At 56.2% G+C, this 25,661-nt stretch overlaps 1 protein-coding gene across 3 annotated transcripts; it reads right to left on the bottom strand.

Annotated features, from left to right (window-relative positions):
• Positions 1 to 156: 156 nt before the first annotated feature.
• On the bottom strand, positions 157 to 25,661 carry SPIRE2 (spire type actin nucleation factor 2). Of its 3 annotated transcripts, XM_022582840.3 has the most exons (15): positions 25,300 to 25,659; positions 17,624 to 17,664; positions 13,029 to 13,388; positions 10,346 to 10,426; positions 10,095 to 10,259; positions 9,341 to 9,427; positions 9,044 to 9,167; positions 8,781 to 8,950; positions 7,978 to 8,155; positions 6,901 to 6,995; positions 5,598 to 5,732; positions 5,439 to 5,506; positions 1,441 to 1,468; positions 715 to 830; positions 157 to 486 (listed from the first exon to the last, which is right to left on the bottom strand). In XM_022582840.3, the coding sequence occupies exons 1-15, from the start codon at positions 25,568 to 25,570 to the stop codon at positions 264 to 266; spliced, it is 2,142 nt and encodes a 713-aa protein (XP_022438548.2). In that variant the 5' UTR covers positions 25,571 to 25,659; the 3' UTR covers positions 157 to 263. The 3 variants fall into 3 exon arrangements, with proteins under 3 accessions (XP_022438548.2, XP_089759583.1, XP_089759582.1); XM_089903457.1 differs by having other exon boundaries at positions 8,781 to 9,167; positions 10,101 to 10,259; positions 25,300 to 25,661; XM_089903456.1 differs by having other exon boundaries at positions 8,781 to 9,167; positions 25,300 to 25,660.

Raw genomic sequence — 25,661 nt, 5'->3', positions numbered from 1 at the left:
GGAGGGTCCTGGAGTGAGTCTGACCCCAAATGAACTCTGGGGCCAGGAAGCATGAATATAAATATATATGCTGTGTGTATATATTATATAAACGTATCTGTATATGTATATATGTACATGCACATCACGAGGGCCAGGGGCCGCCGTGCCCCAGGACGGGGGCTTCTCCGCCTGGTCCAGGACTAGCCTGGCTCCTCCCCAGAAACATGGCCACCCGGGCACCCCAAAAAGCCTCGGACCAGGCGGCCAGGGGGCCGCGACCATCACTTGAGGTCGAGTGTCCAGGTGTTCGGGACGTAGAGGGACTGGGTCTGGCGGGCGCGGCGGGGCGTGGTGTTGAGGGCGTCCACACTCCTGCGGCTGGAGCGCACCACGTCCGCCACGAAGCCGGTGCAGTCGCTGCAGACGTCCTTCAGGACGCAGCCGTGGGTGTAGATGTGCGGGAACTCCTCCTCCACGCTCCGCCAGTGGGGCCCCTGCAGGGGTCTGGGGCAGGACGGGGCCGTCAGGGGTCCTCCCGAGTCTCCACATCCCCCCGCGCCCACATCAGGCAGAGCAAAGTCCATCCCGCAGCAGCTCTTCCTTGGGAGGAATTTGGGTCCTGGGCTCTGACCTCTCAGCCCCACCCCACCCCAGCACACAGGCCCCCGCCCAGCTTCCAGGTGACTGTGACGCCTGCCCACCACAGGGACGTCACCAAGGGCAGGCACGCACTGGAAGGCGTCTCTTCTCTGTGCCAGCGTGACTTTGGCGGTTGGCACCCTTGGAGGACTCTCGAAGCCCAGCGTGTACACGGGAATGTGTGCAAACTTCTTAGACGGCATCTTCACCTGCAACACAGAGAGACACTCCAGGCCCCCGGGTCCCCCGGACAGCTGCCAACACGCAAGGTGGAGCATTGCGGCCTGTATGCAATCAGCACTCAGCATTGACGAGGTGGCCTCTCTATAGCCAAGTGGCAGCATAAAAAGTAAGGCTTTGAAAATAGTGGTGGTAAAAATCCCTCAGACAGATGACTGTTTCTGGGACGAGGTGTAAAGGGGTGACATCCTTCCAAATATTATCCTTTACCTCTGTGCACACCTGCGTGTATGCAGACACCCCAAGCTGCTATAAAATGAGGCGTTCCAAAGACACTCAAGGAATTTGGGGTGTCAGAAGGAGGACTTTTAGAGAAAGAGATGGGTCTCCTGGCACTGGCCTACTAACACAGAATATTTAATTTTTAAAAAAAGGGACCATTTACAAGGGTCTTTAAAAACTGCAGTTTTGGGAAGTGTGGAAGCGGATCGCTCTGGAGGAAGGAGCTGAAGAGGTGAGTAGGGAGCAGGGATCACCCGACAGGAGACAGCAGAGCCTCTGCCCACCCCCGGACAGGCCCGGTCGGGCCGCAGGACACCTGAGATGTGGGCCCTCGCCCTGACCCCAGGTGGTCCTCACCTTTATGCTGCAGGAACTGCAGACAGCTCTGGAGAGAAAAGAAGAGGGTTTGCAGTGTCAGCTGTGAGGGATCCAGCACCCGCCCGGCACACAGGCGAGGCCAGGCTGTCACTGCCTCCCGCTTGACCCCCGGCCACGTCAGTGCTTTACTTTCATTTTACTCCCAAATCTTGCTTTTCTTTTTACTCAGCTCTGCACCCAAAATACTTCTGCCCCTCCTCGCTCTTGCTGGGGAGCATCTGGTCTGGAGTGGAGGGTACCTGACCCCTCTCTCCACAAGCACTGTCAGAGCCAGAGGGCCCTCAAGTGAGATGCCCATCTTTAAGCAGTGATTAACAGTGTTTATTTCCCATACATGATTTCAAAAGTAAATGCCTTCTTGTTGTAAAAATTCAAACACTAGAGAGAATTTTAATTTAGACACGAGTCCTCTCCTGTAAAGCCCATCCTAGAGATGATCCCTCCTATCAGCAGTTTCCATTCTCCATATCTAAGCATAAATTAACAAAAACATACATTTAAAGTAAAAATACAGTAAATGAAATGGGGTATCATGTGTACTATCCTATAAAGATACACCAGGGCTCTTCTCCACATCAGTACAAATTGTCCAAATTCATTTTTTAAAACAAGGGACCATGCACTCTTGCATGGATGTCCCATAATTAAGTCGCCGTCAACAAACCTCTGTATTAGTTTGATTTTATTTTACTGTGGTCAGGAAACATACTTTGTATGATATGAATCCTTCCGCATTTTTGAGACTTGTTTTTTGACCCAGAATAGTCAATTTTGGTGCACGTTCCGTGTGCACTTGATAAGAACATACATCACACTGTTCGGTCTAGTTTCTCTAAATGTCGCTTAGATCAAGTTGGTGGTAGTGTCATGCAAACCTCCTAGACCCTTAGGGTTTCGTATCTCTAACTATAAGCATGGATTTAGCTATTTTTCCTTGTAGTCTGTCAATGTTTTGTTCCATGTATATTGAATCTCTTGCTAGGTGTGGAAAATGTTCAGGATTATTTCCTCCTTTTATTGTTATGAAATGAACTCCTTTAACTCTGATAATACTCTTTACTCCATAGTCTACTTTGTATCGTATCAGTATATCAACTCAAGCTTTCTTTAGACTAATGTTGGTGTGGTGTATCTTTCTCCACCCACCTCCCTCCAACCAGTTTGTGTCTTTTATTTAATGTACACGTCTTGGGAATTCCATGGCGGTCCAGTGGTTAGGACTCCATGCTTGGGTTTGCAGGGGGCTTGGGTTTGATCCCTGGTCGGGGAACTAAGATCCTGCAAGCCGTGCAGCGTAGCCAAAAAATAAAGTAAAATTAAAAATAAATTACATGTCTTGTAGACAGCAGATTGTCTCGCTTTCTTTATTCAATCCAAGAAACTCTGCCTTTTAATTGGATTGTTTACACCATTTATGTTTAATGTAATTGTTGATATAATTGGGTTTAAGTCTGTCATCTTGTGATTTGTTTTCTTTTTGTCCTATTTGTTCTTTGTTCCCTTTTCCTGTTTATGCTTTCTGTATTGAGTCTTTTTTATGATTCCATTTTATCTTCTTTGTTGACATACAAGCCATTCCAGTAGTTGCTTTTGGGCTCATAGGATAGTCTTTAACTTATCACAGTCTTCCTTCAAGTAATATTTTACCATCTCATATAAAAACTTATAACAGCATACTTACAGTCCTCCACCTCTGGTCTTAATGCTATTGTTATATTTTTTTACTTACAGATATGTGATAACCCCCAAAATACATTTTTATTATTTGCATGCCTGGTAATCTTTGATTGGATGATGGACACTGAATTTTACCATGTTGGGTGCTGGGTATTGGTTTACCTTTTAAAGAGGTATAAGAAGATAATCTTATATGTTAGGAGTTGCTGTTCCTAGTGCTCTTATTGCTTTGTGTACATTCAGGTCTCCATCTGGTGTCACTTTCCATCTACGTGGCAGACCTCATTTAACATTTGTTCCAGTGTGGGTCTGCTGGTGAAGAATTTTTTTGGCTTCTGTATTTCTGGAAATCTTTACTTTTGCCTCTTGCTGGGTACAGAATTCTAGATTGACCGTTTTTTTTCTTCTTCTTCTTTCAGTACCTTAAAGATGTTGTTCCACTGACATCTTGCCTGCAGTGTTTTGATGAGGAACCTGCAGTCATCTTTCTCTTTCTCTGTACATAACATGTCTTTATTTGCTGACTGACTTTAGGAATTTCTCTTTATCACCGGTTTTGATCAATTTAATTATTATGTGTCTTGGTGTGATTTTATTCATATTTCTTGTGCTTGGGGTTCACTGAGTTTCTTGTAGGTTTATATTTTTCATCAAATTTGGAACACCTTTTTAGCTGTTATTTCTTCAAATACTTTTTCTGCCCCCCCATCTTTGGGAACTTTAATTACACCTATATTAGGCTTCTTAATGTTATCCCACAGCTTGCCAACACATTTTTCATTTTCAAATTATTTTTTCTCTCAGTGTTTTTGTTTTGGATAATTTTGTTTTGGATAGTTTCTATTGCTAGGTCTTCAAGTTGACTAATCTTTTCTTCTGCACATTCCTCTGAATGTCTAACCTGCTATAAATCATCCAGTGTAATTTTCATCCCAAACATTCCAGTTTTCATGTCTAGAGGTTCGATTTGTCTCTCCTTTACCTTTTCCATGTCTTTAACTTTGGCAGCATATGAAATGCAGTTCAAAACTTTTACTGTCCACAGGACTTCCCTGGTGGTCCAGTGGTTAAGACTCCGCACTTCCACTGCAGGGGGCGCGGGGTTCAATCTCTGGTTGGGGAACTCAGATCCCGCATGCTGTGCGGTGTGGCCAAAAAAACAAAAACAAAAAACCTTCCAATGTCCTTATCTGCTAACCCTAAAATGTGTGTCACTTCTGGGTGATGTGGGTCATGGGTCATGTGGGTCATGGGTCATGTTCCCCTGCTTCTTGACATGCCTGGTAATATTTGATTGGACGCCAGGCGTTTTATCTTGCTGGCTGCTGGATATATTTTTATTCCTATTCTTGAGCTTTGCTCTGGGAAGCCGTCAGGATACTTGGGAATAGTTTGGTCCTTTCAGGTCTTGCTTTTGTGATTTGTTAGTTCTGGAGCAGTGCTCAGTCTAGGGGCACTTATTCTCGCTAGTGAGGCAAGACCTTCCTGTGTATTCCACTCAGCAGCCATGAATCACCATGGCTGGTGGGAATAGACACTATTCCTGGTACTGTTCCTTTAAACCCTTAGGACAGGGTCAGTCAACTTTTCCTGTAAAAGCTCAGATAGTCAACATTTTAGGTGTGACTAAATGAATAATAAACAGATGGGTGTGGCTGTGTTCCAATAAAACTTTATTTATAAATAGGCAGTGGGCCAGATTTAGCCCATGGGCTGGAGTTTGCCAATCTGTGCTTCAAGATGATTCCTTCCAAACCCTCAGTAATTTCCTTGCGTGTATGTGCTGATCAGAACTCTGAACACTCAAGGGGGACCTTCTGCAGGTCTCTTGAGACCTGCTTCCTGGAGGACTCTCTCCAGAGGGGAGAACTCTAGCTGCCCGGGTGCCCTCGTTCTCAGCTTTAGCTCCTCCACTCCAGGAGCTGAATAGGCTCCGAGTCCAGAGTTGAGGCAGTCCTAGGATAGAGCTCACCCTGTCTGCTTCCCGTTGGTTGCTTGATACCTGATGTCTTGAGAACCAGTGCTTCATGTCTTTGACGTTTTTTTTTTTCTTTCTTTTTGGCTGTTTCATGCGGAAGATGCCTGTCCTGCTTCCTGTTACCCCACCTTGGCTGAAAGTGGGGGCTGCTCAGCTGTTACGATTAAATAAAAAATTCTGTCCCTTCCTTGCACAACTCAACAGTGCCTGATAGATCATCCTCAGAATCGCAGGAAGCTCTAGTAGACAGAAACCTAGAGGCTTCTTACCCCTCCTTCCCATGTTAATTCACAGCCAAGGTGCATTCAGAAGGCTCACTCACCTCTTGCAAAAGAGACAGGTGGACGGCCAGGAGAACAGTGGGAACTTGGTCCGGCAGCAGCAGCAAATCTGTACGGAAAGGCCTGGTTAGAGCCCAGTTTTGTCCAGAACTCGCCAGGCCCGGTCCTGCCCTCGCCTGCCCCAACCCCGGGCCCCTCACCTTTCCCTTCTTCAGACTGCTGAAGAGCTCCTTATTCTGCAGGAACTTCTCCATCTCGGCCTTCACCAGCACACGGCGCACGTCCATCACCTCCTCCACCGTCAGAGCCAGGCTCTCCACAGGGTGGCTGAACTCCTATGGCAGGAGGCCCGAGGGGCCGGTCTCAGGCTCTCAGGGCGTCTCCATAAGTTCTCCTCTTCCCGGAGGACCCTGGCACCTCCCTGGCCTCGGTCCACCAAGCCCAGCAGCTCCATAAAACGCCCCGCTTCTCAGCTCGGCCACGCCAGGGAGCCGCATCGCTCCCTGGGACTTCTCTGTGCGTGGCTACAGGCAAGGCTTCTCTGACCTGGCCCCACCCACCCCACCGGCCAGCCCCCAGCCCGTCGATGGCCTCGTTGCACATGTAACCCTTCAGCCCATCCCACCTTCGTCCGCAGTGCTCCCAGACCTGAAGCATCTGCCTCCAGCCTTGCTCCCCACCTGCCAACACCAGGCCAGTCAGAGCCAGCCAGAGTCCCCAGGCCCACTGCCCTTCCTCCTGGAACCCTCCCCCGCTCCCACCTCCCTCCCAGCGCCAACCATCCACTGTGACTCCGGGTCTGCCAGTCAGGTGGTTGCACCTGTCCACCTCGTCATAACCGCCCGGCCCTTTGGGCCGCCATGGCGAGTACACCCTGTCCTAGCCCCCAGGGGAACAGTCCTGTGTTCTTAGCACAGAACTCTGTCTCTCAAAGCATCAGCAAGGTGCCCTGTGGCCCCCGAGGCACTTCACTGCTCTCATTGCATTTGATAAAATCATGCACCAAGGTTCAGGTCCAAGTGGGGACCTCAAAACGTCAGCAACTGTTAGCTCTTCACAATGAAAAGTCAGACAAAATTCACAGCCAATGAAATGGAGGCGCCGAGAGGGAGCGGCACAGAGTCGAGACCTGAGAAAGTGCTCTCCAGTGTCACCAGGCTGCCTTCCAGGCACAGGGCGATGGGCTTCTCACCTGTCCTGAGCCCCCAGAGGTGGAACTGGGCTATCCCCTTAGCAAGGCCCCTCTCCGGCCCAGGGGGCCGCAGTACCCAGAAGGTCCAGGGGGTGGCAGCAAAGCCCAACCTGCCCAGGTTGGGTGGCTGGAGCGCGGACGCCGCACACCACTGAGGGGAGCCCTCACCCCTCCTGAGCCCAACCTGCCCAGATGGGGTGGCTGGAGCGTAGACCCCGCACACCACTGAGGGGAGCCCTCACCCCTCCTGAGCCCAGCTGGCACACCAGCCCATCACAGCCACCTTGGACCACCGCGCCTCCGTCACTCACCAGCCACTCGGAGGCCCCAGGCCTGTCCTCGACTGAGCCCAGGTCACTGCGTGGCGGGGAGCTGGGGTCATGCCGGGACTGGATGCTGACAGAACCTGGTAGAAGAGCCGGGGGCTGTCAGGACAACCTGCAGGTGTTCTGGCGTTGGACAGCTGTGCCCAGGGAAGGGGAAGATGGCCCTCCATGCAGCAGGAGATGATGGTGTGGTGGTTTACTGGGGGTGAGGGGTCTAGTAGAGGACACATCACCCACATCGAGGGCCTGTGCAGTGCGGCAGGCCAGAGGGGCCCGTATCTGAGCCCCATGATGGGGCCGTGGCAGCCTCGGTCAGCGCCCCTCACCACCCTTTGCCTGAAGACCCAGAGGGGCAGAGAGGGTCGGAGCGGGAAGAGGGGGTCCACCTCCACCATGGGGGGACAGTGAGGTACGGAATGCCTGGCCTGGACCTCTTCACACCAGGAGTGAGTCATAGCCACCAAATGAGACCATCCCGAGAGGGGCCAGAAAGCAACACAGGGGCTCAAGGTGACCCTGAGGGGAGAGAAGGGGGCCTGGCCATGCCCGGTGGGAGGCACTGGGCAGGGTGGCAACCCTGTGACCCGGGGCACTTGGTGGGGCCCAGCCTTCACCACGGAGGGGACCAACTAACCCTGCGTGGCCAGCAGAACCGTACCGTCCTGCGTGCTGACTGACGGGGAAAGGGCGGGGCTCGTGACAAAACCCAGGGCACTGGTCAGGCTCCAGAGTGGTGTGTGCTACTCTGTGGGCACGTCTCCATTGACAGAAACACTAGAAGGATCTGTCAATCGTCCATCCATCCAGCTTTCTTTCTATACACCAATATGTCAACGGCAATTATCCCTAGGTAATAGAATCATGGGAACTTTTTTTTAAAGTTTTACAATGAGTATGTATTAATAATTTAATAAAGTTTCAAAAGGTGGGGGATGGCTGCCTGGGGTGATAAATACCCTTCCTGCAGGTGTGAGCTCCCTGTACCCTCTGAAGCCGCTGGGACCGGGCAGGGGCAAAGGGCGCCCGCAGGAGGGTGCCCAGGGAAGGGAGGGCAGCACCCACCTGGCTCCTGGGCGCTGGGCGTCCAGGACTGCACGCTGTCCGCACGCGGCCGAGCCCGTTCCAGGCCTCCAGGGGGCTGTAGGCCAGAGGTCACCTCGCTCCGGAGCTGGGCCAGGTCGTGCTCCGAGAAAGAGCGGTCTCGCCTCAGTGTCACCTCCCCACACGGTGACTCTTCCTCCTGCGAACACGCCAGCCGGCACCTCCCTGACCTCTCTGCCCGCCAGCGCCTCCTGCCGGTCCTTGGACCAAGGTGTCGGGCACAGGGGCCTCCGCTACACACTGCCCAGGCCAGGGGGAGGCGGGTGCCTCGAAAACCACACCCTGGTCTGCGGCTCCTGGAAAGTCCTGGGAGGGCAGGTCTGGGGGGCAGGTGGGGCCCGTGGACATGGCCACCACCCTGGTCTCTGGGCTCAGAGGGCAGCAGCCAGGATGCAGAGCCCCGCTGGGACATGCTGGCTTTTCACCTCTGAGGGGGGCTGCCCAGCTTCCCAGCCCCAGGAGGACGGAGCACTCTGCTTTAGACCTTTTTGTACAGAGGCCACAGTGGTTCAAGGCCACCGTCCCAGTGACCCTTCTGAGCCGCCAAGATGGGAAAGGGTCCTGAGCCCGGCCATGCTTGCCCCTAGGGCAGACCCAGCCCCACAGCAGGACACCAGCTTCAAAGCAGGGCGCGCCCCACAGAGCTGGACGCCGGATGGACGCTGGCTGTGTCCTTGCCCCCTCCCTCCTCCCCTCCCTCCTCCCCTCCCCCTCCCCTCCCCCCCTCCTCCTCAGTATCTCTTCAGGAACCCGTGGGCTCTGACCTCGGATATGTTCATCTCCTCCATCTCAGCCAACGTGGGCGCCTTGAGCAGGACCCGGGGCCGCGGGCGCTGGGCAGTGCTCCCGGCATCCGTGATGGACAGGTTGATGCAGGAAGTGGACTTGACGTCCCCAGAGCAGGCGTTGAGGATGCAGGGCAGAGAGCCGAACCCTGGGGCAGGCAGCAGGTAAGGCAGGACAGGACAGGACGGGTTGGGGGGTGGAGGGGAGGCAAGGGGCAGAGGAGGGGGTGTCCCGTGCTCACCCCGCTCGTCCCAGTGCCTGTCCTCCACGGGGCGCAGCCTGCGTTCCTGCTTGATCTCCTCCAGGATCTTCTCATGCAGCGTTCTCTGTTTCTGGGGTAAGGGGCGAAGCCTTCTCTCTGAGACCTGCAGGGGGTGTGGCAGCGCCAGGTGGGGGCCGACTCCCAAGCTGGGGAGGAACCCTGCGTGAGGAATCCGGAGCCCACGGCATCACAAGGCCGGACGTGGAGGCCCTGTGTGCTCCTGGGGCAGTGAGCGCCCCAGAACCAACCTTCCAAACGCCCCAAGGGAGCCGGTACCTGCTTCAGCGGAGGCCGGGAGCGGATGAAGTCCAGGATAAGTTCGTGGGCATCCTTCTTCACCCTGGGAGGGATGTCCCCGTTGACCTGTGTGTGGGGTGAGGGCAGCAAGGCTAAGGGCCCACCTGCCAGGGCTGTGGCCTTGAGAGGGGCTCATGCAGCCATGGGCAGCGCCTGGGCCTCACTCCAGCCTCCCTCTCAGTGGCTGTGCAGCCGTGGCCTTCAAGGCCTGACCACAGGCTTTCCCTGAATCTCAGATTCTTCATGTGGAAATGGGGGTCAGCGGCACCACCTCAAAGGGTTGTCATAACGATGAAATTAACTCGCACGTTTAAGATTCTCAGCGATGCTGGCACACAGCAGGGGCTATGTGAGCGTTAAATGCGACAATCCTGCAGCCTCAGCTCCTGCCCCTGGTCCCCTTCTCCCTGCCCTTTTCACACTGTGTCCCTGAAAGGACCGTGCACCATGTGACTCCGGGCCACGTCTGCCCCAGTTCAGTGGCCAGCACACCAAGCAGGGGCTCCAGCGAGCAGAGGGGGGCTGAACATGGACCCCCTTCAACACGGCCTACCATGACCTTGAGTAGCCCACCATGACCTTGAGAGGCCCACCATGACCTAGAGAGGCCCACCATGACCTTGAGGGGCCCACCATGACCTTGAGGGGCGCACCATGGCCTAGAGAGGCCCACCATGACCTTGAGGGGCCCACTATGACCTTGAGGGGCCCACCATGACCTTGAGGGGCGCACCATGACCTTGCGCAGCTTGTAGTTTCTGGCGCGGATGTCCTGCATCAGCATCTCGAAGGGGGTGAGCTGGAACTCTGTGGGCAGGGAGTTGAACTCCTGCTCCTGCACCTTCTTCAGCTTCACTCCGTGGCGCAGCTCCCGCATGAGCTGGACCCAGAGTCGGGCCTGGGCCCCCAAGAAGATGAAAATGGCCCTTAGCCCCGGGCAGGGCTCCCGGGCCGTGCCCCGGGCCAGCGGGGGCCACGTCTTACCCAGTCCGTGCGCCCCAGGCTGTCGAGCTCCATCAGGGGCTTTTCTGACTGCGGCTCGTCCTCCCGAAGCTTCTGCAGCATCTGTAAGTCCAGGAGAAATGGGAGAAGAGCAGCTGTGGGGATGTGGGCCCTGCTGGCCTGTCTCCCTGGGGATGCTTGTGCACCACATGGGCTACTGGTCCACCAGCTACGAAAGGGACAAGTGGGCATTTTGGACAAGGCTTTGGGGCTCAGAAAGATATCTGGGGGAACCAGGCCATCAGCCTTGGAGCCCCACGGGAACACTGGAGTCCCACTGGTTATCTGTGGCCGCATCTCCCAGGCAAGGGCAGGGGAGAAAGCACAACCTCCACGTAGCACCCACACAGTACCTCCTGGCTGCAGTAGAATCTGCCCCCTTCCCTCACTGATCCCCCTCACTGAGGGCTTCAGACCTCAGCTCACAGGGCCCCCGGGCCCCACGCACACCCACCCTCATGGGACACCCTCGGCCGCTTCTCTGCACACGATCCCATCTGCAGTTGTACATTTATCTGCTGCTGTGATTGTTGCCTGAATGGTTGGCTCCATGAGGCCAGAACCACGTTTTCTGTTTTTGCTTTTATTTTTTTATCTTAGTGTTTCTGGCTCCTAGCACTGTGTGAGACACGTGCTAGGTCTTAAACATTGGTTGAATGAATAAATGAATCAATAAACGGGTAGTTGGATGGGTGGGTGGACAGCCGAGAGGGTGAGTTACTCAGCAGGCCAAGGCAAACAGCCACAGGGATGGATTTCACGGCCTGGGGAAAATGCTGCCATCACGGTGAGGGCCCAAGAAGGATGTCGGGGATCGTGAGGTAGCTGTTCTATGCTGAGAATTTGGGAAGAAGCTGCTAGGTTCGTTGCCCTGCATCTTGGCAGCAGCTGCCTTTCTTCCTCCAATCTTCCTCCCTGGAGACGCAGCTGCCTTTGGCGCACAGCCTCGCCCTCCCCATCCCCCAAATCAGACAGAACCGGTTACCCTGGCTTTCACCCCAAGCCACTTGCCAAACTGCTTTGGGACGCTCTAGAAAACTCTGCCAAGTCTCTGAGAAGCACAAGGTGTGTGATTCTAAAAATAGACCTGCGTGTGACCTGGCGGTCTCCGCAAAGGGCAGGAAGGTGGGTCTCCTGTCGTTCCTGGAGTATCTCTACCTGCCCCCTGAGTAGGCTGTTTCTGCCCCAAATGCCAGCCCAGCTGTGCCCCACCAACAGCCTCCCTCTCACCACCTCCTCCAATTTCCCAGACTTCTCTTGGGTCAACTGCTTGAAGTCTAGAGCTGTTTGCTCCTAAAACAAAGAGCTTTTATTGCCTGGGTAAGGAATTGACCTCAGCAACAGGACAGGTGACAGAAAACCATTAGGACCATCCACAATGAGAGCACTGGAAGGACATCTCTGAGATGCCGGGGAAGCGTGGGGAGGGAAGAAGGGGGATGGGGCTTTGGAGGCACAGGCTGTGCAGAGGGGCCACCCCCCCCCCTTGGGCTAGGATTGGGCTGTAGATAAGGGCCAAGTAGCTCAAGGAGCATCTGAATTGTCCTGCGCTGGGTCCCAGGCCCATCGATCAAAACAACCCTGAGAGCCTGCTCAAGCTCAGAGCCAGAGAAGCTGTGCAGGAACGCTTCCTGCTCAGAGGAAATGAGAGACACGTGCCCACAAAGGGCCAGGGTGGAATCAGGGACCAGCAGCAGTTAATTCCAAAAATACCTCCCGACCTCTCCAAAAATCTCTGCTTTTTCTCATCTGTGAAATGCTGGCGGAAGGCAGGGGTCCCTGTGGGCTGTGACCCCCGTTTCAAGGAAACACCTCAGTTCCTGCCAAGGGAGAGGCTGGGAGAGCTGGGGCGGAGACTGTCACCTCCTGTGACTTTGAGACCACGAAGAAGCGGAGCAGCCCCGGGAGAAGGCCAGCTGGGAGCCGGGTCAGGCCCCCTCTGCTCTGTACTAGCTGTGGCGTGGGGCAAGGACACAGCCTCTCAGAGGCTTTCCAACTGCTCATCCGGAAAAAGGGTGATAACCGCGGAGGGAGGTGGAGGGGAACAGCAGACTGTCACCAGCGGGGCAAACACCTGGGCGAGTGTCCTCTCACTGAACTGCCCACCTCCCCAAAGCTCCAGCACGCTGGCACCTCTGCATGGGTCCTGGGCCGCCCTCTGCACCCTATTTTCGGAAGGAACCATCACCTGGGCAGGTGAGCCGGAGGCAGGAGGCACAGCCCCTTTTGCAGATGCAAACATGGAGATCAGAGAAGTTAATAACTAACTTAGAGGCAACAGGAGTGAGGTCACGGGGTAAAGGTGCCACTTATATAAGTTTCTGAGCCTCAGTTCCCTCCTGTGCAAAACCGGGTAAGCAGGAGGTGTGCGGGTTAAGCTAAAACCTACAAAGCGTTCAGGGCACTCCCACACAGAGGGAGCTGCGAGCCGAGGATTTCCACCCCCTGTGGACGGACAGAGGGACACAGGGAAGGAGGCAGGGACTGGGGAGGGACAGCCTGGCCCCGCCCTCCTGGCCCCGCCTCTGCGGGTGGAGGCGCCTTCACGGCCCCACCCCTTGCTCCACCCGCCCCCACGTGTCCCGTCTGCCTCGCCCTCAGCCCCTGTCAGGCGCCCCCGTGTCCTTGGTCCCTACGGCCTGGGCGTCCCCCAGTCTCCACTCACCTCCTTGGCCTCCCGGACCCTGGCGAGGAAGGCGCGCAGCTCCAGCGTCTCCACGAAGAGTGCGCGGCACACGGCCTGGTAGTGGGTCTGAGCGCCCCGGGGCTCGGTCAGGCGCGCGGCGCACAGGCGCATGGCCTGTGTGAAGGTGCGCACGGCGCGGGGGCTGCCCTCGGCCTCCTCCTCCTCCTCGGGGGCCCCGTAGCCCTCGTCGGCTGCCCCGCCACCGCCATCGTCGTCGCAGTCGCTGTTGGCCATGAGGTCGATGAGACGCTCCAGCTGCGGGCTGAGCTCGCGCTCCACGTGCTCCGCCAGCCCCCAGTCCAGCGCGCGGTAGATGGCGAAGCCCAGCGACTGAACCACCTGCGGGACAGGGGCCCGCGGTCACAAACAGGCAGGGAGGGCACACACGAACTGGAGGGGTGCCGGGAGGGGGCCGGCGGCGGGCCGGGGTCCCAGCTGCCGCAGGAGAAGGTCACCACCGTGCGGCTTCTAATGGTGAAATGGAACAGCAGCTGTCCTCCCTGGGGATGCGCCCAGGGTCACCGAAACGGGGAACAGGGTGCTCCCCGTGCAGCACAGCCACTGTGGAAAACCGTGTGGCAAGTTCTTGTAATCCAACACGCTTTTGCCACGGGACTGCAGCTCCTCTCTGGGGAACTGAACCAAGAGAGAGGAAAAACGTGTATCCATGCTAGTCGTGAGCTGGGCAGCCGTGTGGAGCCCTGACCCCCGTGCACAGCCCAGAGCCAGAACTCCAGGCTGCTGGGCTCCGCATACAAATCTACAGTCCCCAAGGGCAGGCCCACGGCTCCCAGCCGGCATGGGGGGTGGAGGTGGCAGCAGCATAGGAACGTTGGAAAAGGTCTGTGTTCTTGAGTACAGTGTCGCTTACATGGTATACACGTTGGTCAGAACTCGCCAAACGTGAGTTACCCCAACGGCTTTGTTTAAAAAAAGACAGAGAGGCAACCTAGTGAAACATTAGCTTTTCATATGCTGTAACAGTATATTTTAAATCAGAAGAGAAAGACTAGCTTATTCGATAAAGTTTGACACTGGAACTCACAAAAAGCAAGATCCCCTCCCTTCAGTATTTTAAGCTGCATGTAAATTTAACCTGAAAATGAAAAACCTAAAAAGTAATTGTACCTGAGGACGGGGAGCAGGGTGGGGTCACCAGGGGGCAGGTGGGGAGGGAAGGGGCGGGGCCCGCAGGGAACAGGTGTATCCTTAGCTGCGGGGCCCACCATGCTATTCTGCTGCCTTTGTATATGCTTGAAATTCTTTCTCCATAGTAAGTTTTTTTTTTTAATTAATTTATTTATTTATTTATTTTTGGCTGTGTTGGGTCCTCGTTGCTGCGCGCGGGCTTTCTCTAGTTGTGGCGAGTGGGGGCTACTCTTAGTCACGTTGCGCAGGCTTCTCACTGTGCCGGCTTCTCTTGTTGCGGAGCACGGGCTCTAGGCACGCGGGCTTCAGTAGTTGTGGCACGTGGGCTCAGAAGTTGTGGCTCGCGAGCTTTAGCTGCTCCACGGCATGTGGGATCTTCCCAGACCAGGGCATGAACCTGTGTCCCCTGCATTGGCAGGCGGACTCTTAACCACTGTGCCAGCAGGGAAGCCCCATAATAAGTTTTTTAAAAAGTGGATTAGCATATTAGAAACATGAGTCCTGCGGTAGAGAGACCTCTCCACTCTGCTTTCAATTTTACTTGGTGGGGAACCCTGTTTTCACAGACTGCCATTAACATCTAGGAAGCCAGGTTCTGTGGAAAACAGTCATCTGTCCCAGTGCCGTGTGCACCCCACAGTCCCTGCTCACACAGTGGCCCTGGGACGCGGGTCTGCTTGACAGGGAGGCACCAAGGGGAAAGCAGTTCCATGCCAGCCAGTGGCTCAGCTGAGCGTAAGAAATAAGAATGAGGAAGCTGGACTTCCCTGGTGGCGCAGTGGTTAAGAATCCGCCTGCCAATGCAGGGGACACGGGTTCGAGCCCTGGTCCGGGAAGATCCCACATGCCGCGGAGCAGCTAAGCCCGCGAGCCACAACTACTGAAGTCCGTGCGCCTAGAGCCCGTGCTCCACAACGAGAAGTCACCACGGTGAGAATCATGTGCACTGCAACGAAGAGTAGCTCCCGCTCGCCGCAACTAGAGAAAGCCCGCGTGCAGCAACGAAGACCCAATGTAGCCAAAAATAAATAAATAAATCCTTAAAAAAAAAAAAAAAAAAAAAAGACTAAGGAAGCTGCATCCAGTGTGCACGGCACTTTGTTTTTGTGTTTGAAACTGCTTTCGTGGCTTCCCTTGAGGACAATGATGCAGAAGACACACACATGCCAAGATGACAACAGCTCTTTGCCACTCAACCTTGCCACAAGCCTTGAGGTAACCTCTGGTTTCACAGGTGGGGCAGAGACACAGAATAGCACAGGATGGCCGCACTGGCCTGGGGGTCGGGTTGGCCTGCAGCCGGTGCCCAGACCTTGTGCCACGGACACAGCTACACCCTCACCAGGCACGTGCGGGCCACCTGGCCTCCGGGGCCCTTCTGGCCTCTCCTCTCCTTTCCTGTGATCCTACCCCCCTGGACCCCAAGGGAGTGGGCTGGAGCAGAGCTGAAGGACAGGCGCGAGTGTCAGTGCTGTGCAGGGGACAGGGCACGAGAACAGGCCTTCCCTGTCCTGCAGAAACGCCTCCGAAGACACCCTGAGCCTGGAGGGGGCCTAGGGGCGTAAGCCTGGCTCGGGACACTGGACGCGCAAGGGCCCAGTGGGAGAAAAGTTCCAGCAAAAGTCAACAACACTCCCAGCCTGGAGATGTCTTATCTCTGCCTCAGAGGCGAGGGTCAGACCTGGCTCCAAGTCGCACCCTAGAACCATGAGTCAGAGGCCCAAAGGCCAAAGGCCGGCCACATGTGACAGGTGACTGAAGGGCCAGGCCGTGGCTGGTGGAGTCCCTGCGGCAGTGGGATCTCCAGAAAGCGCCTGGATGCCCCTCAGGACCGCTGGGTGGGCGAGGGCCCCACTTTACACAAATTTCCAGCGGTCCTTTCTTGGCTCAGAGGTGGGGGCCAGGAAGGAGATGGTAGGGGGGAGTGAACTCCACTCCCACCCCCCCGGAGGGACCTCACAGCCCCTGCCAACCACAGGGGTGGCCCTGACTCAGTCTCTCCGAAGGAGGCCACTGTGCCCCATGGGGTGGGGCAGGCAGCAAAGCTCCCCTGCTCCAGCACAGCCTGCCGCCCACCCAGCCTCCCCCGGTGGTCCTGGTCGCAGGCCCGTGCGGGCATCACATCAGTGAAAGGGTTAACTCCACTGCAGTCTCTTATCTGATAGCTGCTCCTTAAAAGGTTCTCAGAGGCAAAGACCACCGGCTTCCCCATAAGGAAAAATCTGGGCAGCCAGCCAAGAGCCTCAGAACCCTGAACCCCGCCTGCCCGGGCAGCGTGGGAACCAGGCACCCGCAGGCCCAGTGGGCCAGCCCCAGGGACTGGCCCGAGTAACCGAAGGGCCAGTGTGAGAATCTAGGCAAACCGCATAGGAGACTGCCCTGCCCCACTTCCTCGGGTGGGGCTCTCAGGTTGATTGATGAGGCTCCAGGCAGAACGGTGCAGACTGGACCCCTACATACAGAGTTCCTTGTAAATAGTTTCAAAACTGTTAACAAGAGGCCTCCTTTGGAGCGGGAGGTCGTGAACACAAGTCTACTCGAGGCCTGCGGGCAGCAGGGCAGCCCCGGCAGCAGGAGCCGGCAAGCAGTGAAATCGGTTCTTGGAAACGCGTGGCTGGGTTTTTCCCCCTCAAATTCCAGAAAACTGTATAGCACAGAGTTCACGGCAATCCTACGGGAAATCCATGCTGTGTAAACAGCAGGGCATCCACCCCAGCCAGAGGGGTATCTTATCACTGACATTATTAAGAATGGCCAGCATGGGGCGATGGGAAAAAGTCAGAAAACTTGGGGATGGTTTTATTATTGTTTCTGAATTCTACACAGCAAACCACACAGCCTCGTTTGGCCTGTGCCCACACCCTTGCTCTAACACTGTGTTTAATATATAAATGTGTATTTGCACAAAACTGGTTTTCGTAAGGCAGGAGAATGATAAACATCAAATTCAATTACCTGCGGGCGGGCGGATGGGACGGGAGACACAGGAAGAGGTCCTGCCGGTGAGGTTTGCGTTCTGGGTTGGATGGGGGCTCCGGGACATTGATTGTGGGCTGCTTTTCCTGTTTGTCCCCCAGACCCAATTCCTGTCCAACACTCTGTGACCAGGGAGCCCCGGAGACCACATCACCTTTGCCCCCCCTCCTCCCTCGGGTCAGTGGGAGGCCCCTCCAGGAGCCCGGGGGTCGCAGGGGAGAGGGAGGGAGGTACATCACTCCCCCTGAACCTCAGGCCCACCGCGTCCACACCACCCTGGCGGGCTCCCCCATCACCGCCTGCCCTCTGGGCTCAATCTCCCTATCAAGCCCTTCCACTAAGCCACTGAGCATTTATCTGCGTCCTGCCTCACAGGAGCAACTGTATAACTTTAAGTGCGTTATACAAGACACCTAACTTTTAACGTGTAGAGTTTGTTTTTAAAGTACCTGGGCTTCCGAGCTGGCCGGTGACACCATCGCTGTGGACTCTGCAAGGGGAGAGAAGAGGCAGTCGGGACCAGCTTCAGCGGCCCTGGGACCCAACACACGGGGCCAGCCCCCGCCCCCCACTGTCCCCCCACCAGGAGCACACAGTGCATCGCCCAAGGTCTCCATCAGAAACCAGAAAGCTGAGCCATCAGTCACTGGACGGACACCAACAAGGCCCAGCTCCCGGCTGGACACCAGGCGAGCCGTGCAGCCCTGCCCCAGGGGCGGAGGGTCGGCTGGCAAAGACAGCCCCTGCTCGCCCTGCACAGCGACCACTCAGAGGGGGCAGCCAACAGGGCCACGGAGTCCATCCCGCCCCCTCGGGAAGCAAGGCTGGGGGCACGAGTGAAAGGGGAGAGAGGAAGTAGCCAGGGGCCAGCTCGGGTCAGCCAGGCCCAGGGAAAGCCCTCACGGTCGGAAGCCGCACACCCCCAAATCAGAGCTAGATGAGAGACCCAGACGCAGTGGAAAGGGCAGGCCTTGCTCCAGAGTTCCCGACAGCTGCGCTGGGTCAGCTGGCGTCTGGCCACCACCTCTGGGGATTTCTCCTCAGACTGTCTCTGCCAGAGACTCAGAGTCCCTGGGACGAAACCCAGGTGCTGAATTGGGCTCTAGGTATTTTATTAGGTTTATCGTTAAACATGGCACTGAGTTGGCATGTTTACAAGTACTCAGTCGTGTAACCGGTGTACAGCCCAGGAGGTAGATGGTTCTCGTACCCATTTCACAGATGAGGAAACAGAGGCCCAAGGGAGTGAGCTCGTTTGCCCCAAGTTGTCACAGCTAGTAAGTGGTGGTGCCGGCTGTGGCCAGGCTGGGGGACCCCAGAATCTATGCTCCAGTCCCTCCCTGAGCCACCCCCGGGCCTCCCAAGAGGCCAGGCTGGACGAGACACAGAAAACCCACCTCCTTCCACCACCTTCCTTGAATAAGGCACGCAGAACTGTGTTAGGGTATGAAGTTTAGCTGCCTTAAATTGAGGTGGAAAAAAAACACAAACCGTTGGGCTTGCCTGGTGGTGCAGTGGTTGAGAGTCCGCCTGCCGATGCAGGGGACACGGGTTCGTGCCCCGGTCCGGGAAGATCCCACATGCCGCGGAGCGGCTGGGCCCATGTGAGCCCAGTGAGCCATGGCCGCTGAGCCTGCACGTCTGGAGCCTGTGCTCCGCAACGGGAGAGGCCACAACAGAGAGGCCCGCATACCGCAAAAAAAAAAAACAAACAAAAAAAACCCAAACCGTGAAATTCTCTGCTAAGTGAACCTGCTAACTGCAAATATTTTCAAAACGCCATCAAGAGACAGGAAGATTGCCAAAGATAAAGGGCGTTTGTGTCGGGCTGATCCATTAAATAACGGAAGACACTGCACCCCCAGCATCAGTGGAGCATTAACTCCCAGCGAGCAGCTGGGCTTATACAGGTGTTGGATGGTCAGTAAAAGCCTGTAGCTGTGAACGGGGGCCATGGAAGGTGCAAGGGGATCACACTTGACAAAGGTGCTTCCCGGAGGTGCCAGGGCCCCGAGTTTCCCTGATTTCAAGGGGGCAGGGGGCAGCCAGCCCTCAGCGCCCATCACAACCCAGCACGGTCTGGAAGGTGAGTGTTCACCAACCCAGTTGTATTTTAAGTCGCAAGGACTGGGGGGCCCCACGGTGGTTCCGTGCCCAGTGCTTTGCTGCAGAGCTAGCAAATGACTTATCGTGGCTTTAGCTGGCACAGACTCCTCGTGGAGGCTGGCGCCACGTCTCCCTCTTTACAGAGGAGGAAACTGAAGCTCAGAGAGATACAGAGATTTACCAAGACCACACAGCTAACAAAAGGTGGAGCTGGGGCTTCCGGGCGGAGCTGACACAGTGGTGGGCACTCTGTGCTTAGGCGCCCTGGGCTCAGGACAGGCTCGTCTGCCCAGTTACAGGGGTGCCAACTCCAAGCCACCTCCTCCTTGACTGGGCCATACCCGGAGGCCAAACTCCCTCCCAGGAGTCTAACAGGATCACAGCGAAACCCTAGCATCTGACACTCACTGGCGTATCTGCTTAGACGGCCACATCCTGGGACCAGAGTAACCAGTGCCCAGTGCTCCGTTTGTGGGAGCCACACAAATACCTCGGCCCCCACAGCGTGGCCCTGGCACTGAACCGTTGATGCTGTCCCGGGGACCAAGGACCCCTTCTGCGTGAAGACCTGGGTAGCAGGAGTGGGGCCCTACAGTGGCAGAGAGGCTGGGCTGCATACCCCATGAGTGAAGCCTCCAGGGCACACGGGTCCCCCAGGGACCCCAAAGACCTGAAGCCTCTCCTAGAAGCATGGGGCAGGACTGGCAAAGGGCCGGGTGGGCTGAGCGTACCGTGGGGTCATTTGTCATGTGACCCCAGGCATAGGCATCTCACAGGTGTCCCAACAGGGAACACAGCTTGTCGAGGGACTGCCTTCCTGTGAGGTAATCCTTGCTCAGAGGTGAGACTAAATCTCGATGCTATCTACAAGCACACCAGCTCACACAGTCGCACCCTTCCCGCGCGTGCGCGCACGCCCACGGGCCCCATGCAGTGCCTTCAGCCCTCGCCCCCATTTCCTGAAGGGGGCGCTTGGCGTTCTCTGCAGCGGAGGGTGTTTCCCACCAAGGACGGTGCAGTGGAGCAGCGCCCAGGCCCCTGCCTCCCGCAGTCCTGCTCTGGGCCCAGCACGTGAACCTGCAGGAGCTGCTTCCCCAGCTGTGTCTGGGGAGGTGCGCAGGGGACCGGGATCACAGCCCACAAGCCAGTGCCTCCGGCGCCAGGTATGCCCCAAGGCTCCCCAAACATCCACATGGCCTCTGGGGCAGTTGCTATTAAACCCCCACTGCACAGAGAATGAAACTGAGGCACCCAGAGGCCTAAGTAACCTCCCAAGGTCAGGCAGGGGTGGGCGCAAGCTAAGGCTGAGTCTACTTGCCAGCGCTGTCCCCACCTCTCCCCGAGGGTGACTGCATGGCTGCTTTGCTTCCTGAACCTCGGTTTTCTCGTCTGTAGGATGGGCTCACAGCAGTGCTTCCCTCGCTCCCCGTCTCCCAGGATGGCAAGGTGGAGCCGCTGCATCCCCGGACCATATCTTGACTGTGTGACCCCACAGGAGCAAAGGGCCCAGGAGGACCCCTGTGTGACAGCAAGGGTGCATGGTAGCTTTGGTGGGGGGGGTCAAGAAGCAGGAGACAAAAGCCATACGGGAAGGACCTGGTTCAAAGAAAATGTTTCAACCAGAAACACTCTGGCTGCCAGGAGATTCAGGGAAGTATGCTCTCCTCGGAAGCAGGATTTCACCTTTCCAGCCAGCCCCTACTCTCCTCTCACTGCTGGACACTCAGCTCCGCAACAAGAGGAGCTACCGCAATGAGAAGCCCGCACGCCGCAACGAAGAGTAGCCCCCGCTCGCCGCAACTAGAGAAAGCCCGCGCAGAGCAACGAAGACCCAACGCAGCCAAAAATAAATACAATTTTTAAAAAAGATATAGGCAAGCTATAAAGACAGTCCCTGGTCACTCAGGAGGCGATCTCCCAGTGAGGCCCAGCAAGTCCACCTTGAGGGCCTGGAGCCCACAGGACACGCAGGGTTGCCTGGAACACCAGGGGTCCCGCTTCAGCGCCTGGGAAGGGACGTGCTGGGCCAGGAGGCGTGGGAAGGGGCATCTCCAGTGAGCACAGACGGCCCCACGTACACAAACAGTGACAGCAGCGCAGAAACGGCAGCAGCAGGGGCGGCAACAGCAGCACATGTGTCTCTGTGTCTGTGTGCACAGATCCCTGGGCCCAGGGTGATGTGGGCTCCATACTGATGTTCCCTCATGAGTCCTCCCCACTCCCTGGGCATGTGCCACTCTCAGCCCAGTTTATGCAGGAGAAGTGGGGGCCCCAGCACTGCTACTTCTCCACCTACTGGGCTGGAGGTAAAGAGGTAGATAGAGAACCGGGCCCCATGAAGCTCATGACACATGGATGCCAAGGTCCAACACAGGACAAACTAAATGGTCTCTGTGTTTGGCACTCAGGGCTGCAAGCGAGGTGAACTGGGAAGGCCTTGCCTCTAGGCAGCGGTGGGCTGCAAGGGGGAAGCTTCACCCTGGAGACAGGGCCTGGTGCTTGGTGGGGGGGCTGGGCCTGGAAGGGCCAGTGGCCTCAGAACTACAGGCAGAAAAGGGCAGAGTGGGAAGAGGGGTGCAGGGGCAGGTGTGACCTGGCGGACAGGTCGCATGAGCACCCAAGCGTGAAGAGAGGGGCCTGTGAAAAATTCCAGCATCAAAACTGACAAGAAAAAAACCCCAGAAAAGCAGGGCAATGTGTAAATTAGCGTAAGCAGAATGGAGAAGGTCGGAGGTGAAAGGAGCCCCATCGACACCCTGCACCCACCCTCCACCTGCCCAAGGGGGTTATCATGGTGGAGAGCCTGGTGCCTGGAGAAAAATATGCTATGTTTCCCCGCAAATGTCGGCTGGGAGGACGGGAGGTCTCAGGTAAGGTGACAGCCGAGAGCTGCTTTGGAGCAGGCAGTGTCCTGGCGGGCCTGCCCTGGAGGCATCAGGCGGACAAATGCCACTGAAAGTGTCCCAGGACCACTGACCACTGGCCACGCTGCATGAACGGGCTTTGCCTCAGAGGACGGTCAGCACACGCACTGCAGAGATGCCTGATGGACTTTCTTGCCTCAATTTAAAAACAAAACAAAACACCCTTCCCCATCAGGAGGTTTTAATAATGGCCTCTTAAAAATAACTTCACTGTTAGGGCTTCCCTGGTGGCGCAGTGGTTAAGGATCCACCTGCCAATGCAGGGGACACGGGTTTGAGCCCTGGTCTGGGAAGATCCCACATGCCGCGGAGCGGCTAAGCCCGTGTGCCACAACTATGGAGCCTGTGCTCTAGAGCCCGCGAGCCACAACTACTGAAACCCGCGCACCTGGAGCCCGTGCTCCGCGAAGAAAGAAGCCACCGCAATGAAAGCAGCCACCGCAATGAAAGCCCGCGTGCAGCAACGAAGACCCAATGCAGCCGTAAATTAATTAATTTAAAAAATATTTTTAAAAAATAACTTCACTGTTAACATGTTTTTCCATTTTCCCACTTGAAAAAGGGGGCTTCCAAGCAGTTATGAAGAAGTCTTCAGACTTGCCGACTAGGAAGTTTACTCGAGTAAGCTTCCCCTGCTTAGCTGGAAGTGGGAAGTATTCCCACTCCTATGCTAAAGTAATAGTACTCCTCCACACCTCCGGCCCCCCGCAAGTCAGGTTTAGTTTGGTTGTTGATGTCTTTCCTTTTTTCTTCTTTTGGGCCACGCAGCATGTGCGATCTTAGCTCCCTGACCAGGGGTCAAACCTGCTCCCCCTGCAGTGGAAGCACAGAGTCTCAACCTCTGGACCGCCAGGGAAGTCCCTGGTTGTTGCTTTCTTTAAAGTTATTTTAAACGTTGACTTAATGCCTACATTTACCAGAACTTCCTGAGGGAGGATGGGAACCTTCTTCTCAACTGCGATTACAGCACGAGATAAACACGCATCTTTCAGTGAATCCAGTAATCACTCAAGTCCCAGAGAAACGCTGGGTTAGCTACCTTAGGGAGACAGCTGGTCTAAAGTTTCAGCTGATTCACAAAAGCTCAACAGGGACAGAAGAGAAAGTTCAGGGTAATCTATTTTTCTTAACCTTTAAAGAGGCAGCAAGTCACAAACCTCATCCACCTTTACAAGACGTGTTTATGGACAGAAACCAAAGATCATGTCTAAGGGAAAATGCAATTGGGCCCCTCTGTGTCATGGGCTGGGACGTCCCCATACAGGTCAGTGGAGAGTGGCCACACGTGAGCTTTGAAGCGCAGCCTTGGATTTCCAGTCAACCTGTATGAAGGCAGCACAAGCGCCGCTGGGCCTGCAGGGACCAGGAAGAAGGGGCTGACACATCGCCAGGGCTGGAGAAGTGGACAGACCCAGATGACCGCTGCACCCGAGGATGGCCCTTGTGGTCCACTGTGGAGAGTACTGACCCCACAGTCAGAGATGCAGGGACCCCTCAGCTCTGCACCTGACTGGTGGCAAACCACTTACCACTCTGTGTCTCAGCTTCCCCATCTTTAAAATCAGAGGGTCAGACCAGGCAGGCCCATTATAGTCCTGCACTGCACCGCGGTGCCAGAGGCCACCCCCTGGGTTACACTGTGTGCCTTCAGGGATGAGGAGGGCCACAGGGAAGGTCTTTTAAGGAGGACATACAGCTTTACGAGAAAAGCTCTTGGTGAATATGCAGACTCCAGGGCCCCCCCCCCCCGATGACGAGAGGCCATCCTGTATCGTGCTCTCAGCCCAGCCTTTGAAGACAGTGGACACAGGCATTGAGAGCATCAGGGCTGAATCCAAATCCTGCCGCTTCCTGTGTGACTATGGGTAAGCCTGAGCCTCAGCTTACCCGACTGTAAAATGGGAACAGTACTGTTTGGGTCCAGCTCTTATTATTTTCTCCTGTCAAGTAATTGTTTTTGTGCAAAATAGAGCAACTCTCAAGTGTCACACAGCTGAGGTGTTAAGGGAGGTGGGAGCAGGGTTCAGAGATGAGAAGGAGCTTGTGGAGAAATAGTGTCGGTCGTAGTGGGTGGGAGAGGTTCCGCGGACCCCTCCCTGTTACCAAAGGAGCTGTCGCTTCTGGCTAGCTTTGCCCTGGTCCTTCCCAGACCTCCATGAGTTTGCCCATGGATTTCTGCAAACCCACCCCCTCCGGCACACACAGCTGGCCTGTGTGCTTCCCCAAGGGTATCACCTTTGGGGGTAATATCGTCATATGCTCCGTCCCAGCACTCTGCTTCTCCAGGAAGAAAACTTTTTTCTTAAAAAGGCTACAAATCACTTAAACTCAGCATTCTCCATAGACTTCAAGTACCTTTCAAGGGCTTCATTGTTGGTTCCCGTTCATGGTTCAGAGCAGAACACTAAGCAAGTTGTTCCCCAAATTTTACACATTCTCTGTTAAATCCTCATACCCACGGAAAACGAGCCCGAGGAAAACGTGTTTCCTTTCGTGCCTAAGCGCCTGTCCTGTACCTACCAGTCCAACAAGGATCCACACCACCAGTCACTGGGTGGGAAGGTCTGAGGGTTGCAGACCCCCAGAGGAAAAAGGAAGCAGCCCAGGTGGGGAGAACCGCGGTAGGAGGGGCAGAGTCCAGTCTCCCTGCTGAAGGGCCTCAGGCAAGGAGCCAAAGCCCCCTCCCTCCACTCCAGCCAGCAGCGGGCCCTGATATTAAGATGGGTTTCAGGTGGGCAGAATCCAGGAAAGGGGGGGTGAGGTTCCCAGGTCGAGAGAGTGACTTTCATGTCTAGCAGAGGGAAAGAGGAAAACCAGGGGCCAGGGGCGGAGGTCCGCGTCCCAGCGGAGAGTTGCTGGGGGCTCCCAATCCAGAAAGGGGAGAGGAGGAAGGAGGGCCTTCCAGTCTCGTAGAGAAGGCGGAGGAGGGGCCCCCAGTGCGGCAGAGGGAGGGCGCGGAAATGGGAGAGGTCGGCGGGTCCAGAGAGGGAAGGCGCCAGAAGCGGGGCGCCGGGTCCGGGTCCAGGTCCAGCAAAGGGAGGGAGGGTCTCAGCCCCTCCCCGCGAGCGGACACCGCCCCCCGCCACCGGCCTCACCAGCCGCGCCGGGCTCCCGCTGCGCGCTGACCGAGCCGTCCCTGCGCAGGAGGATGTCCGCTGTGTCCCGGATGCGCCGCCGGCCGCCCGGCGCGCCCCGCAGCCCGCGGCAGCACTGGAAGCACACGGCCCACGCCTGCTCCTCGTTGATGGGCTGCTCGTACGCCTTCAGCACCTCCTCCAGGGACAGCTCCCACGGTTCTGGCCGCCCAGCGCCCCCGGCCCGCTCGCCCGCTGCCGCGTTGCCGCTGGAGCTGCCGGCCCGGGCCATGGCCGCCCCATCATCGCCGCCTGCGCGCCCAGCCCGTTTCCATAACAGCCGCGCCAGGGCCGACGCGCCCGAGAAGCGCGGGGGGCGGATC

The sequence above is a fragment of the Delphinapterus leucas genome, chromosome 20, assembly GCF_059928025.1.
Source record: "Delphinapterus leucas isolate spDelLeu-1000000601 "Yukka" chromosome 20, BTC_Dleu_Yukka2, whole genome shotgun sequence".
In the NCBI taxonomy this organism is placed as follows: domain Eukaryota; kingdom Metazoa; phylum Chordata; class Mammalia; order Artiodactyla; family Monodontidae; genus Delphinapterus; species Delphinapterus leucas.
This window is presented reverse-complemented; position numbering and strand designations above follow the sequence as displayed.